The sequence below is a fragment of the Meleagris gallopavo genome, chromosome 6 (assembly GCF_905368555.1).
Source record: "Meleagris gallopavo chromosome 6, MGAL_WU_HG_1.1, whole genome shotgun sequence".
NCBI classification, from domain to species: Eukaryota; Metazoa; Chordata; class Aves; order Galliformes; family Phasianidae; genus Meleagris; species Meleagris gallopavo.
Genome location: NC_139409.1, coordinates 18,383,729 through 18,400,753, shown reverse-complemented (window position 1 = coordinate 18,400,753; position 17,025 = coordinate 18,383,729). Strand labels below are relative to the sequence as shown.

The 17,025-nt window shown below is 35.3% G+C and overlaps 1 protein-coding gene across 1 annotated transcript in view; it reads left to right on the top strand.

Annotated features, from left to right (window-relative positions):
- PLXDC2 (plexin domain containing 2) overlaps positions 1-16,667 on the top strand; it is a 232,235-nt gene extending 215,568 nt beyond the window's left edge. The window contains exons 13-14 of the mRNA XM_010712710.4: positions 3,754-3,914; positions 13,716-16,667. Of these exons, the coding sequence (XP_010711012.2) occupies positions 3,754-3,914; positions 13,716-13,832 (278 nt within the window). The 3' untranslated portion in view covers positions 13,833-16,667. The remainder of the gene's footprint in view (positions 1-3,753; positions 3,915-13,715) is intronic.
- The last annotated feature ends 358 nt before the right edge of the window (positions 16,668-17,025 follow it).

Sequence of the window (17,025 nt, the reverse complement as noted above, 5' to 3'; positions counted from 1 at the left end):
AGTTATCCAAAGCTATTTCACCACAAGACTATGTTCATGCCAGGGATGCTGCCAATAGGGCTGCATGTCTATTCACATATGTATGCAATAGTTTCATATTCATCTGACCTGACAGCAAAAAAAATCATGTTTTGTGCTGAACATTTACAGTTTGTCTAATTCTGCCACATGGCCTAACAGTAAATGCTCATCTTGTAATAAATCAGTGTCTATTCCTTATCTCTTTGTGACAAATTCAAGAATTTACCATGAAAATTCATAAATCTGGTAAAAAGAAGGGAGAAGATCTCAGTTTTCTTCATGGAGAAACAGGACTGAATTACTTCCTTCAGGCTGATCACTGCTGCTTAGGACATTTATATCCCTGACTTTGCTAGTATACTATGTCAGTCAGGAGAGTCAAATAAGATATTACATGATGATCCTTAAAGGTGCATGTGCATCTAAGCAATTAGATTGGAATTTTTTGCTTTCTGATCAAAATACAAGAGTGAGAAGGGATAACATGGAAAAAGACTCATTTTAAAATAAAGATGAAACTTCATTTTCAATTTCCTGGTATGCAACAAAATTCATTTTTATACTACCATCTGTTATTTGCCATTGAATCAATGTTATTTTGTCTAAAGGAAAGATCCTAGTCAGAAAGCAATAGAACTTCACATAGTTTTCTTCCATTTCCAATAAAAACTTTTCATATCTCTGCTCGTACAGAGATGTAAATCTTTGGTAAGTTGCTACTTTTCTATCTCATATCATGGCAGACATTTATATATGTATCACAGGTCTTGTTCTTTTTCTTATATATAAAATTGTTATAGTGGCAACTTTATGTGAGCCTTGGGCTTAAATAACAGAACATATTGTATTTCATTATTTTTGTAGACCTCAATTGCTATTATGCAATACCAGTGGTGAGAAAGTATCTATAACATGTTTACAAGTGCTCTAACTGTCTCAGTTTGTACACACTTTTGTTCATGGTAAAGTCAGCATCACAGTGACCATGGAACAGAACAAGATATTTACATGTGATAATTTCTTGAGATTTTTGCTTTTCGTGCACCAAAGGAATCTAACTCAACTGCAACTAGAGACATAACACAGTAACATAACATCTATTTCCCTTGGTAGCTTTTTAAAAGAGCTGTCAGTTGATTTCCAAGCAGGGAGTGTTCTCAAAGTTGACAACATTGTTTATTGTCTCTGTGCAAAGACAGTGAAATCAATTTCTCATGAGTATTATAACCCTGAGGTCAATGAACTGAATTTTGATTATGGAAATGACAAGTTACTACCAGTGTTGTTATTTAAGAATCTATTTCATTTGTTTTCACGTTTGCCATTCTGATCACTGCAGTGATGTCCACGCAGTACACTACCCTAGACTAGGCAGCCTACTGTCACCTGTTCTACTGTGAAGTGACAGCATTCTTATTTGCAAATCTGTATGCTAAATACTGAGAAAATATTAAATCAAAACAGATTAATTTAATGGCCTTTATAAAGTGGTCAGTACCTTTGCTGAAATCTAGCATTTTTTAATATGCAGAATATGATGTTCTGCTTTGAACCATAAAATAGTAGCAATGCAAAATATTAATTTTATGTAAAGTGGCCTGGAAATGTGTGCAAGTGATAGTTTATGATTCATCAGTGTGGCACTGAAGAGTTGAGTGGAGGAGTATGAAGTTGTCAGACAATTATGAGAAAGACAAGCTAGGAATCACCCACTCCTTATGGGAAGTTGTTACTTCTCTGTGGGGTGATTCACACAACAAGTAGGTTCTCATTACTGGAAATCAATAGCCCAACCCAAAGCATGTACAATAAAGCAGGCCTTCTCTGATGGCCTGTCAGTTGCTTAACTTGTGTTTGCTTTGCCATTTGAAACATATGTACAAGTAATAAATATAGTTGCGGTGCACAAATTAATTCTAGAGTTTTATACATCAGCTATACTCAGCTGGAAGTGAGTAGCTATTTAGTATATTATTAATGGCAATGCTGAGTAAAGAACTCTGCTGTTTGAAAGCTAGAGCCATCTTTTTCAGGATCACATTTCTTCTATCTTCCTCCATGAAGGCTACCACAGTGAATTGTTCTGAGTAGTATTTGACAATGAATGCATTTGGAAATGCTCAAAGGTCTACATTATGGGCATTATCTCCCTTATTTCACTACAATATCAAAGAATGGGTTGGAAATTTTCACTGTCTATGCTGTTAAAAAAAAAAAAAATCAGATAAGGCTGGTACTGGGAAACTTACAGGAATAAGTTCTTCTCACAAGGAAATATTTCCATGTGATAGTTAGAAACAGCTCTTGGCTAAGATAATGCATCTTCATTTTCCATTTTTCCCTATTGCTGTAATGATGCCATGCAGTCATCTGTGGAAACAGCCATGCAGGCCTTCCATGGGATGCTTGAACTGTTACACTTAACCTCAGTGTGGTTAACTATTCCTATTTTCTTTTACTGCCCCTCATATGAAGCATTAGTATTAGTAGATTCTCTTATTATTTTCTAGTTCATTTTTTTTAATCTTAGTATGGAGTGTTGTTCACCATCTTATGAACAGTGAAAGACCATGCTCAAGTACTGTTAAGGTTGTTATCAGTTGTATTAGCATTGTAATTTGAAGCAATACTCATAATTCAGTGGCTGTTTTCTAAGAGCAAATCAAAGGTAGATGGCCACTGACCTCACAGACTGTGACATTCTAAAACAACCAAACAAATAGTTCAGGGAAATGGTACAACCAAAAGGATGACTGTAAAAATCAGCCATTTTCACTATAGTCAGCTTGGCAAACAAATACTGTGAGAGGAAATTTAAAAATGGAATTGAAAAAGAAAAGCATGTGAGATCAGAGACAAGTTTTGTATGGAGTATATCATGGAGGTGATTGGCAGAAAAGCAGAAAGCAGTGGGAATATTTGGGCTCTAGGGTACCAAAAGTAGAAATCACATCCAATCATGAGTGAATCTTGTCTAATTTACTGGGAGACTTTTTCACAGAGGTTACAGTGCTATTAAAAGATTTACAGTCACTTATTTGAAGGCAGAGTTGACAAGTTGCTTTTGTGATAGAACAGCACTTTTTCTCCTGGAAGGAGCATAGCATGAACAATCTCTCTGAATCAGGTCTAGTAGAATGGATGATCTTTGGTAATATTTGGATGTGTGTTCCATTTGGACCAAGGTTAAAATGTTGCAGGGTCATTTAACATCCATCTGTTACAGTGTTGGCAGTTTGATTCAGTTGCACAGGATGGTTCAAAACCCCTCTCTAAGCTAATGAATTGGGCTTTCAGAATGTTTATTATCTAGACCTCATAGGGATTTGTGGCATCTCTCAACTTGAAGCTTTAAAAACTAGAATAAAATGCAACACTCAAAATGTATTCAATTGATGCTTGTCTGTAGGGCAATTGCAATGGTTTTATGAGAAAATCAAAGCAAAATTCATTATGAAGGTAATTAGGAACTTCTGAATGTCCAGATTATGTTCAAATGAAAGTATATTAATTTTGTTTATTGAATCGAAATTAGTAAAATGTTTGGACATGTGTTCATTAAGATTATATGATTTTTCAGTTGTGTGAGAAAGAGCACCTAGCATCTTTTTTCAAAATAGGATTTAGAAAGCAAGATATGTAATAATGAAAAAGCAAATGTTCAGTTACCGGATGTGAAATAGAATGGATAAGATGTAAGTTACTGCACTAATAAGTGTGTCATTCATGCAGCTTCCACAGATGACAGCGCTGCAGAGAAAAAGGGTGGAACACTTCATGCTGGTTTAATCATTGGCATTCTAGTCCTGGTCCTCATTGTGGCTGCAGCCATCCTCGTGACTGTCTATATGTACCAACATCCAACATCAGCAGCTAGTCTCTTCTTCATAGAGGTAAGACAAAAGTAACACTGTATCACTATTTGGAGTCTTCAGAATAGAATTTTTTTCTTAATTAAATCTAGAAAATATTCTTCAATTCCTAGTATGAGATTTGAAGAAATGGGCGTGCCTACCTAGCAGACGCTGCTATTTCATACTTAGTATGTTTGTCACTTTGCTTCTTCTGTAAGTGTTACTGCTTTCACTTGTTCCATTTAAAACAGGTCATTCACAAAAGATACATCTCAGATATCACCTCTCATATATTTCCTTTTCCTCAGTATATTTTTCATTAGCTTCCATGTACACTGACATTTGCTTTTAGAACATAGAGTTTTTCTATTATTTTTCTTTGGAAAAAGATTTAAATGTATTCATTTCATTCTCAGAAAGGATTGACTGAACTTGTGTATGTATTTGAAAGCCTGTTAGCAGGCTTATATATATATATATTCTGTACATTCATTTGTAGACATTTTTTAAACACTTTACATCAGAGTGTGGGAAGGACTCTTTTTACATGATTTTAACATCTAAGTCTAATATCATCTCCTTTTGCTCTTTTTATTAGTATAGAAAGAAACAGACTATGATTCATCTGACGTATTTGAGACATTTCCTTAATAATTAGGCAAATTACTATTTTTCTCTCTCAAAGATAGATAGCTACCTTAGGTGCAGACATCTAAATTGCAGATTCTGACACTTATTCAACTCAATTCCTCTGTACATGACAATATGAGAAAATGAAATTTTCTATAGGAATTCTTTTCTACCAAAAAGAATTTGGTTTATAGTCATGAGTGATTACCGAATAAAGAAAACTATAATGAATTGATCCCATATCATATGCTTTTAGTCTGTTTCTCTTTTGTGTTCTTCTCTCCAGTCATCACCCAATATTCACTAACCATTTTACTTAGGTTTCCCTATAGTTAAACCCAAATCCCAGTTGTGTTGCCCCTCATTTTTGCCCTTTTCTTAACAGAAATTTCCCAGTGCATGAACTGCACTGTTTAACTTTGTACTGATAAGTGCAACCCCTTGTGACACCTCTGAGTAGCACTGAATGAAATCCTGAATGCACTAATTGATTTAATTAAGCGATACACAGAAGTCAAGGAAAAGGTCATTTATTTCAAAAGAAACTATTGTCTTAGGTAACGTTATTCTATGATTATTTTTTTTTACCCCTGAAGTCTGAAGGAAGAGTTTTCTCTAGTGTTTTATTCGCAGCTGTTGAGTTCATTCTTCACTGGAATGAAATAATTATTTGTAAAAAGGGCTAGAAAAGTCTCACGTGCCAATACTATTCAATTTGTTCATAAAGGTATGCCATTTTAAAACAATACAATCTGAAGAGCTGAATACTTTTCTAGAAAGAGTAAAAAGTAATAACGTTATTTGATAGAGCAAATTCTTATCTGGAAAAAAAAAAAAGAAAAAAGAAAAACAATGTTTTTCAACATAGTCACAACCACTAGCTATGCATTTTCACCAACAGTGAACAAGAGCCTGCATGACATTGTCTGAAAAATCTGCAGGATCATCTGGAACATGTCTTGTCTTTCACATTGCTGTTGCCTTTGTTGAAATGCACCATCCACCATTTCACTGTGCTCACATCCACTATTTGGTCTGCGTAAATGTTCACTAAGTGCTGCTGAATGTCAACAGGTGCAATTTGCTCTCCATGGAGGAATTCAATCGCACACGTTTGCTTCACCTGCACTTTCATGTCAGATGCCATTTTGTCAGAATGCTCCTCTGCTGCCATCTGTTACAGAGCAGCAAAATGTAGTGGAATATTGGAATATTGAAGATTCAGCTTCAACTGCCATACCACCATATTCTTCAACATAATAAAATAAGAGGCGTTGCTTTCAGATCAGTTATCTTCCTATTCAACATGCATTTCATTCTTTAAGTTAGAGTCTTCTCTGGCAGCGTAGAAACAGAAGGAATTATCAAATTTTTAAGCAAGGGGGTTCCAATCAAAGTTCAAGTGAATTCAGACTATTTCTAAAAGCTGAATGTAAACATAAGTAAAGTCACTGCCAGCTGTCAGACGGATTTCCTCTAATTTTGTCCAAGTTGCACACCAGATAGCAGCTTTAGATTCTTTTTTAGCTTTTACTTCTTGCCTTCTTTTTCTTCATTTGTCTTAGAATCATAGAATCATAGAATCACCAAGGTTGGAAAAGACCTAAAAGATCATCCAGTCCAACTGTTCACCTATTACCAATAGCTCCCACTAAACCATGTCCCTCAACACAACATCCAGTCTTTCCTTGAACACCCCCAGGATTGGCGACTCCACCACTTCCCTGGGCAGTCCATTCCAGTGCCCGACCACCCTTTCTGAAAAGTAATACTTCCTAATGTCCAGCTTGAATCTCCCCTGCCGTAGCTTGAAACCATTCCCTCTGGTCCTATCACTAATGACACGAGAGAAGAGCCCGACCCTCAGCTCACTACAACCTCCCTTCAGGAAGTTATAGAGAGCAATGAGGTCTCCCCTGAGCCTCCTCTTCTCCAGGCTGAACATTCCCAGCTCCTTCAGCCTTTCCTCATATGGCCTGTGTTCCAGACCCCTCACCAGCCTTGTTACCCTTCTTTGAACACGTTCCAGGGCCTCAATGTCTTTCTTGCAGTGAGGGTCTTCTTCCTTTTAGATTTTTTATTGATTTTGCATTTTTTGCAATTAAAATCCAGAGAACATTTATCAAATCAGAAGGCAAAGCATAAGGCAAACTAAGATGACTTTTGTCTATCTGCACTCAGTATTCTGTGGACAAAAGGGTTGCCACCCCTGACATAAGATTTTGTATGCATACTTTTTCTATTTTTCTCACCTTTCTTGTTTATATTTTGATCCAAAGTCCTTTTAATGTTTGAAACTTAGCTCTGTTTGGGGGACAGAGGCAACATGATGTGGCCATAGCTGAGAATTCTGTAGAATTTTTCCCAATATGAGTGCAAGGTGTCAGATGTTGCAAGTATGTTATCCGAACTAGGCAGAGATATTGTTGGCAAATGTACGTTTGCAAGGCTCAGCAAAAGAATAAAATTCTCAGTGGCAGTTCTCTGCAACTAGCAAGTTTTAAGGAGTCTAAACTAACAATACAAGTTGGGATCATCTTCACCTCAGGCAAAAAGCCTTTCTCTTATATTCAGCATAAAAGGAAATCTTTCCAGAGGTGTAGACTCTGAAGCTGTGGGGGTATGAATGAATTTTGACCAAAGATCCTATTTTAAATGTAACTAGCTGCCTTTGCCTTCATGTTCCCACCCTCCTTGGAGATTTTTCAGAGTTTTTTTAATAATTCAGCTGTACCCTCACAGGCTCACACACACACATACACATACCTGTGTCTCTTTTAGATGTTTAACATCATTGTGGATATTCAGGCTGGATAATTTCACAAATCTGTTTTTTTCAAATGGCCAGCTATGGAGCTGGGTGAGGGGTGACCTTGCAGAGAGGGGAGGAACGAATGAGCAGCTGCAGATTTTCGGCAGCTAACAGTGCATGATCAGTGCCTGGGGGATGCACCTCAACTGTTCCTGATGTAGTTGAATTTTATCTCTAGTAGAAAACTAAATGAACCTGGGACTGCTTTTTTAGCATGAAGACCAACCAACATTCTGAATTTGTGTCATTTACCCATCAGCCTCACGTTAATGTGACTAACTATTAGTATATTTTTGAGGATGGTTCCCAAATCCTGAGCTATATCTGAATTTGTCTGGGAAAGCGCTGTTAGACATTTTTCTAACATTAAAGCTGCATAGAGGATTGTTTTGCAGTGCCTGGAAACATTCACCAGCACTCAGATCTTACAGTAGATTTTCTTCAGATTTTGACCTTCTGTTCTTACTTTGCCTGCTTAGAGAAAAAAAAAAAAAAATTGAAGTAATAGGGGAAGAAATAGTCCAAAAAAAAGCCTGAGACTGACCTGGGTGTTTCAGAGCTCAGGAATTTTATGGGCATTTCTGGCTCACTGCTGTTCATCTCTGCTCATAGCAACACTTCACATACAACAGCCATTGTTTAATAGCCAACGCTGTTCTCCATGCACCATTTACCGGTTTCTGCATTAAAGTCACAAATACAATCTATCTCTTGAAATAAATGAAAGTAGAAAAAAAGAAAAAAGGAGAGAAAGAGAGAAGGAAAGAAAGAATTTTACAAAGATTCAGCTTCTCAGTTCCCTTAGATAAGTGATGAACCTCACACAGCTCTACTGATTTCTTTTGGCCCATTGTTTTTATTATATGTATATGTATATGCATTTCATGAGGATTGTACTTTTAGTTTGAATAAGTCTTGACACAGTCATCAGTTCAGTTTTGTCCAGAATTTAGAGCTGAATTGAATTTCATGAAAATGATTATTAAAGAAAAGGTAAGAAGTATCATTTTTTCTCTTCTTTCAAAGTCATGTAGCCTTTGTGTCATTTGGGATATTGCCATTGATCTCACTGCCATTGCCTTGTACTGATAGTAAAGTTATTTTTTCCAAAGCTTATCCAGCTCGGCAGGAACCAGCAGGGGAAACCTAAATCAGCAACAGGGGAGAAGTACTAAAATAAATAGCCAACACTGACAATAAAAGTCAAAGGCGGGGAGGAAGAAGGCATTCTCTTTCTTTTCCATCAGCAGTCTGCTACTTAGATGAACCTAAGACTGCAGAAACGTTATACTGAGAAGCATTTTAAATCACAGAGAGATAGTTTAAACAAGCATTTCTATCAAAGAGAAAAATAAATTGTCAGTAAATGACAGTACTGAATCTTATCGTCTAAAGCAATCTATTTTTTCAACAGTTTCTTCAAAATGTTAAATTAACATGGTTTCAGGCAATTGATCTTTTCTTATTTCTAGATATACAGTTTCAGATATTTGAAGCACCTTCCATTTCTGACTGCAGTTTGCCAAGTAAATTAGATGTTTGTAGTAGAGACTAAAGACTGGTGGACAAATAAAACAAACAGTATTTCACATAAATTTAAATATGCAAACATTATGGGCAAAGCAATTAATAACAGGAGGACCTTTCCTTCTCTTGAGAGTGTAAAAGGCTTGAATAGCCAGGTAGATTAACAGCAGACTTATACTAATAGGTTTTGATGACATCAGGTTAACACATTTAGTAATAGACTTTACTGTATTTTTCTCCTTTTTCTTAATTCATAGTCTTTGCACTTTGTCCAGAGTTCTAACAATTAATCCAGCATTTAGATGGCTCTTCCACTTCCACTCTTACACACTTCCAAACTTAAGCATGTGTTGTTGGCAAAGTCTTTTAAACAGATTGAAATATCTTTATACATTCGAATTAAGTAAAGAATTGGACATCAATATATAAGTAAGATGTAACCTTCAGAAGAAACAGTGAAACAGTCCTGAAAGTATAAAAGGTTTGAAATACAGAAAAATAATCAATAGTGAAGACAGAGTTGGATCAAAGCATTCAACCTAAAAACTACTCAAGAGGTAATGGCCCTAAGTTATGCCAAGGGAGGTTTGGGTTGGATATTAAGAAAAATTCCTTCTCGGGAAAGAATGATAATGCATTGGCACAGGCTGCCCAGGAAGGTGGTGGAGTCACTGTCCCTAGACGTGTTCAAGAAACATGTCCATGTGGCGCTGAGGGACATGGTTAGTGGGCATGGAGGAACTAGATAATCTTAGTGGTCTTTTCCAACCTAATTGATTCTATGACACCATGATTCTACTCAATAACTTCAGCTTTTTGTATTGGCAAGTGGAAAATTAATTTGCTTCTCACACTGTCAAGTATTTGTACTTGCATAAGCTACATTTGGAGAAGAAAATATGTCTGTATTTTGGTGAAACTGACAGCTCAAGTTTACTGATGAGTGAGAACAAAGAGTTGATCCACATGCTAACACCCTGTATCTTTTTTTTCTGGTTACTTTATACATAACAAAACTTTTTATGTTCTTATAGATTTGCAGTGTTTGTGTGTGTGTGCAAGGGTGGGGAGATTACAAAGGGGCAGATTTTTAGCACTGTTTTCTCTTTATCACTCTTCTGACATTTCAGATCTGTATAAAATTGTGCTCATTCCTTTTTTTTTATGGAATGAAAATTAGGATGAGGGTAGAATGAAAAAAATATGGGATAAGATATAAGAATTTCAAAGATGTAATACATATTAAGTTCTTTTAAGTTCTGCCTTTTGCTGGCAGAAACTCTCTTTTATGCAGCTGTATTAAATGAAGGGTAACAGTTAATAATTACTGCAGCTAACAAAACATATTATTGCAATTGCTTTTAATGAATTACCATCTCCAGTGAAAAGCAGTGCTTAACTGTAAAAAGCTTTAGAGACAGTATATAATGCTAGCACCAGAATCTCTCCGTTCCTTAGGAAGAAGAAGGTCATCAATTTTCAAATATAGTAGTCTAATAAAGCTTTATTGGACAATATATGTCCTGTTTTGATCTTGTATGTTGTTTAATCTCTATTTGCCTATGGCATGTACAAAGTAGACTTCCTCTCTTGCTTATGTGTACTCAGTTAATTTTATTATTTTCTAATATAGGTTTTTAAATCTCATTGTAAAATTTCACATTGTTTTTTTTTTTAATCACATATTAATGAAATTGTGCTGTTTAATGGGTAACAGTGGCTCTATAGGTCTCAAGCTTCCCTCATGTTCAAGGATGTCAAAAGAAGAATTTGATCAACCATGAGAATGAACTTTGAGATCTTTCAATGAAACAACAGTGTGAAGATACTCCTGCTTCAATCTTGTAGTATTTTGAGGTGTAATCACTTCAGTTTTTCTCTCAGAAGTGAGACTATCCATTCTACCTCTACACCAATATTAACATGAAGGTGCTTATTCTAGCTTTAATATTGCCATAGGAAGTCATATTTACTTTGCAGCCACTGTGTAGATAGGTGTAATGTAAGAAATGTGAAAGATAAATTTCAATTTCAGTGTGAACGGTAATTTCAATTGACTGCTAATTTTTTTCATTTTATCTTATTGATCTCAGTAGAATCTAAGGGGTTTTTTAATGGAGATAATAAATTAGTCTTATGCAAACTGAAGGACACATGTCTCAGTCACAAGTGCTTTCCTCTAGTTCATTTGCTTAAAAAAGTGAACTCAGGGAAGCTATGAGAAAAATTGTATTTCCATTTTCCTGCTTCGTTACACACTGAAAGGAAGCAGGAATTACAGCTCTTCAGTGGCAGCTTGGAGGATTTCCTCTGAGTTCTAATTTTCTAATTCCAGAGAATGAAGCATATTTTTTCCTGTTAAATTGGATAAAAAAAAAATAAGGAATTAGGTTAAGTACCCAGCTTTTGTTCTTCCTGTTTTCTTTCATTTGTTGTTTCATTAGGGGTTTTTTTTTAGGTCATGGAGTTTTTTTATTTGTTTTGCTTTTTTAATCCACTTATCACTCTGCTTTGCAGAGAAAATCAAGAATGCATTAAGCTCTTCCTGAGCTACTTCAGTAACTCAAGGACCTGTTTATCCCCTGGCATCAAATTGCTTTTCGTTTTATCAATTAAAACTGTAATGTCACTAAAGATTTTTGTGAGGTCAATAGACAAGTCAATGAATTGGTAGCTTGTCATTGCTTTAAGACTGGTAACCACTTAAAACACTCAAATCCACAGGAGTTGAAGTTAAACAGACTTTCAGTAGGAATGGAAAATCTCACCATGATAAGAATGAGCATGAAGAGAAACCATAAAACTGCAACTAATGTTTGGAGATGACTTTCAAATATGTTGATTTCTTCATTAGCTGCTATTTATGTTGTATCCCATTGTATCAATAGAACTGATACACATCTGTCTACTAACCACATTTCATCATGTAGAAAGGGAAATGGAAAAAAAAAGGATTATAGAAAATGGTAAAATCAGATTGCAACAGCGTAGAAAGAGAGTAGAAATTAATCAGGAATTCATTTTAAAATGAGCATCTTAAGAGATTAAGACTCAGTTCATTTTTATATGCTGCCATTTGAGACTGTTTCTAATTATTCTTCCCTATTAGTTTTCCATTGATTTTCATTTTCTTCTTTCGAGTACTCTCTGGTCAAATTCTCATTTATACTGGTGTAAATCTGGAATAAGTCCTACGCATTTAGTAGAATTACTCTTGATTTACTTCTGTGAGTCTGAAAACAGAATATGACCCTTTTTATTTAGCAATAACCAAGCTGTCCTTCTTAATTTTGAAGGCAGTTTGAATCAAGCTTAGGTAGAAAATAGTCTCCAAACTTTAAATAGACTAAATTTGCTTATTAAGAAAAGACATCCATTAAAGAGAACAAGATTCTGCCTTCCTACTTTTTAGGAAGGTGTGCATTGAGAGGCCTGCAGTTTTAACTTACCTGTCAAACAGAATTTAGCTCTGGATGACTCAACATCAACCAGACTGTGGAACGGGAGAAAAATAAACCAGTTGCTTTCATACCATATCTTCTTAACAGTGACCACCAAGAAAAACTTTGTGCTCCAAGATTTCTGTAAGGACTGCTGCCCAACAGCACCGTGAGTTCTGACATACTGTCATAGCTGTGCCTGCTTTGTGGCCCCCAGTACAGACATTCAGCAGCATGATATATCCTTACTGATTAGAAGTCAATCAAAATGCAGTATTAAAGGGACAGAAAATCAGATAAAATATTTATTTTTTAGAAGTAGAAAGTGAAGTAAAAATATTTTTATTTTGAAGTGGCAATGAAAATATAGGATGTAATTTACCATCATTGTTTCTCCTCTTATTTTCCTGCAATGTTTCTATGTACCTTACACCTTCCAGCCTTCCTTCCAAGCAGATTGTAACAGTAGTCAAAAAAAATGTGTTAGCATAGTTAGTAGTAGGAAATTTTCTGGGGAATAACCGTTTTAAGTAAGTGTTTTTTGTTAGCTAACATTATGAAAGAGTTGTCACCTACTGTCCTGAAAACTGTTCTCTCTGGCAGAATCTCAACATGGTCATCTAAAATCTGCACCTTCCCAGATGTTAGTCATTTTGAAAAATCCAAGTTGTGTAAAGCACTTTCCCTTCCTATAGCCGTCACAATCTGGAACTGTTTTATCTGCTCTAGAAATGTATTTTCTCAGTCTCTTAGCTATTTTTAAAGCCATCACCACAGACACTAATGAAAATTGGTTTTGAACTCTTAAGACCCTTGCATTCAAAGGTTAAAAGAATTTAAATGAAAAGGCTGATTCTATTTGAACCATCAAAGTAAACTACTCAATTAGAATCAAAAATGACAGAATGATAGAGGTTGGAAGGGATCTCTGGAGGCCATCTGGTGCCACCTGTCCCTCCTTGAGGAGAGCTACCTAGAACAACCTGCCCAGGACCATCTGGACAGCTTCTGAATATCTCCAAAAAGGGAGACTCCTCAACTTCTCTGGCAGCCTGTGTCAGTGCTCTGTCACCCTCACAGGAAATATGTGCTTTCTGGTGGTTAGATGGAACCTATTGTATTTGAGCTCATAGCCTACTGTATTCATGAATTATATCGTTTGGAATAAAAACTCACTATTTAGTCAGTCTTGGATTATAGAATATGATATAAATAATTAAAAGTAGTATGGTTTTGGTGGACTCTGAAACACAGTCTCCCATGGAGCATATTAGTAAATCTCAGTGCTCTACTAGGCAGGAAAAGCAATGGGCATGTTTCTCCTATCATCTAATGATGACTGTACAGCTCATCATTAAAGTTCTTAAACTTTAACTTATTGTTGTACCCTTTATATTCTGAAAATTTCTTTTTTTCTTGTTGCTGTTAAAGCGGCGTCCGAGCAGATGGCCAGCAATGAAATTCAGAAGAGGATCTGGACATCCTGCATATGCTGAAGTGGAACCAGTCGGAGAAAAAGAAGGTTTCATCGTATCAGAGCAGTGCTAAAATTTTTAAGACAGAACACCAGTACTGGCCTACAGGTGTAAGACATTTACTTTGCATCTCTATAAAGAAAAGGAGCCCTAAGCTGCTGATAGTAAGAAGATTTTGGATAAGCTTTGTTCAGGAAGAAAACTGTCTAAGATACACCGTAGTCTTTGTTAGTGGACTGAGACACAATGGTTCATGCAGAACACTTGTCACTGGACATCTATAGTATCAGAACTATGGCACAAGTGCCACTTTATTGGCTTTAGGTATGGTGGTGCACAGTAATCAAAAATATAATAAAGCTTTTGTGCACAAGGGGATTACCCTGTGGTTCAAGTGTTCTTCTCTGGTATGTCAAAAACTGAGTGACAAATCTGTATACACTTTCAGTGCAAAGAACACTGATCAGTGTTCACAGGTGATTGAGAAAATTATCTCATTGCAAGTGAAAAAGAAAAATAAAAGAATTTTCCAATATTTCTACAGACAGATGTGGAAGTACACTCACTTTTCAATTCTAAAATAGCCTACCCACCTGAGTAAGTGAGCCACAATGTACATGCTTTCCAGGAGTAGTACAATGTTTCTTGTACATTGCTGATCAATATCCTTTCAAACAATTCATGATATACAAACTGATAAGAAATGAAGGCAACAGAGAATTTTACAATGGTGAAATTGTTATTTCATGGGAGTTCACAATGAAATTGGGCTGATTTTCAGTTTCAATGTTCATTAAAAATTAATTACCAAGTTCTTTTCAAGAGAAATCTTTCATTTCTGAGTGGTACACTAAAGTCAAGGCAATAGATCTTTTTTATCTGACAGAAATGTTATGGACCATTTCTTAGACAACATAATACAAAAAAAAAAAAAATCTGAGGATATTAAACAAATGGGTTTCTATCCTTTGCCATTTCAAAATCTTTCCTAAGAAGCACCACGGACTTCTGTGCATCCTTCCCAGAGATTCAGATAAAAGTGTTATTAAACCCTGCTGATTCATAAAGTGATTTTGTTTAATGCACATAGTAGTTGCATAAATATATATATAAATATATTTTTTTTTAATAGCTACCACAAGGCAGGCTCTTGTGACTGTTAAGACTACATTTTTGTCATTCAGACAAAGGAAACGGATTGCATTACTGCATATTTCCACTGAGTTGTAACATAATTCTTAATGTTAGAATATTTTTATGTTGTGTGGGGAAGGTGGTTCATGTAGTCACAATACCATAACCTTTCAGCCTATTGAAACCACTCTTTCTTTAATGTAGACCCTTTCCCTCCATGTATAGGGAAAGACAACACTATAAATTCCCAACATCAAAAACAGCTACTCCTTTCACGAAAGGGGTTAGTATATAATGAGACCCAGATCTTCCCTGCAGCATAGGAGCCTAAATGCTTTGATGATCTGGGCCTGAGGTATTAAAATATTAAATTCAGGTATTATACATACATTTCATTGTAGTCATTGACTATCTAATTTTTAAATACTACACAAACAGAGATACTTGATGCATTTTAAAGCAAGATATACAAGATTAGCAGTTCTGAATCTCAAGTAGCTAAAAAAATTTGTTGATACTACCTTATTAGTACATTTACATTTTCTGTTGATGCTTGTATGGTATAAATTTGATTACTTGATGCTGTTCAGTAAATAATACTGTTTTTTTCTGTATTCTTATATTTTGCATAACACATTTTTTTTTCATCTGTTTTACATCATCTAGCATGAGACTGAAACTGTTCAAAACCTAACTGGTATTAATCTGAAGGTACTAACAAACATTCTCTTGAAGCTTGGTGAAAAATCCACAGCAATTATTCTTTTCCATTTGTGTGGGCTTCTGGTAGGCCAGATTAAATTGAAGGCTGATAATTCTGATAGCAATAACCAAATTGTATGCACATACACATTTATTTTGTGGCACTCATTAAAGATATCGCTGCACATCATTTAGACACTTAGTTGATGTGGAATATTTACCATCAATTTTTTTTAGGGATCTTGAAATTCATCAGCTAGGATTGATTGGCCAAATAAAGCAATTGTAGAGCTTCCCTTTGAAGCATATTGGCATCCTGTTTGAAATCATTCTTATTTCAGAGCACATCCTGGGAAATTATACTGAAAAGTTTTACAAAAAATCTACAAAGTAATGCAATAAGTTCGGGAGATATTTCATACAAGTGAAGAATGTTTATTTTATTATGAGTTTACAGGTTTGCACTTTGATTCACTCTTGGTTTTCTTGTTTTACCCATGTATGTAGTTCATGTCATTCAATAGAGCTTTACGAATATTTCTAACATTGTTTAACAAGCACGACGAATTTCAAATTCAGTATTTGATTACTTTTGTTCTAAGGTCCTCTTGCACAGGTAAATGAGATTTATTAATATTTGCAAATTAACTTAAATTTCATAGTCCTTGTTAAAATAACAGCAATTATTTTTCATTCTTTGTTCACCTCCAATAATTTGGTGGCAGATTTCACAGATATGTGGGGAGATCTAGTGTACTTCTTTTGATTTTTGCCATGATGTTATATGCTATGGATTATAACATAATGAGTTGCTGGGTTTATTTAATAAGGTTGATGGGCCATATGCTTATGATATCTGATAAGAACTGATATCTGAAGAGGAAAACTCTTGCATACTAATGGAATGTATAGTGTCTCATCAGTGTCTGCTTTGATATATTCTGTGGTATGTTCTATTTATCCCAGTAGGCAAAAGTTGATTAAGTAACCTGTTGCTGTTTTGTAATTCCATCTGGTTTTCTAATTTTTTAATAATTAAAAATTGCCACATTAAAAATGATACAAATATAAATCTTTAGAAGGTGTGGTGAAACATTGATATTATCTGAGATTCTTACTTTTATCACTTTATAAAGCACCAGCATGACTGATCCAAACAGAAAAAGGGTCATATAAACTCCTCCCAGAGACTCAGATGAAATGTTGTTGAACAACTCAGGAAGAAATTTCTATCCAGGTCTCTGAAACAGTGGCTTCCCATATTCCCACTGGTTCTTAATTTGAAAGTACTTCAGAATATTTCATTTGTTTAAATGTTTCCTTACAGAGTCTTTTATTCTAACAGTTATTTCAACTTATAAACCTGCCTGTAAACTTGTGTACATGTCATGTGAGTCATGATGGCATGACTGCAAGATCTCCAGAAAATG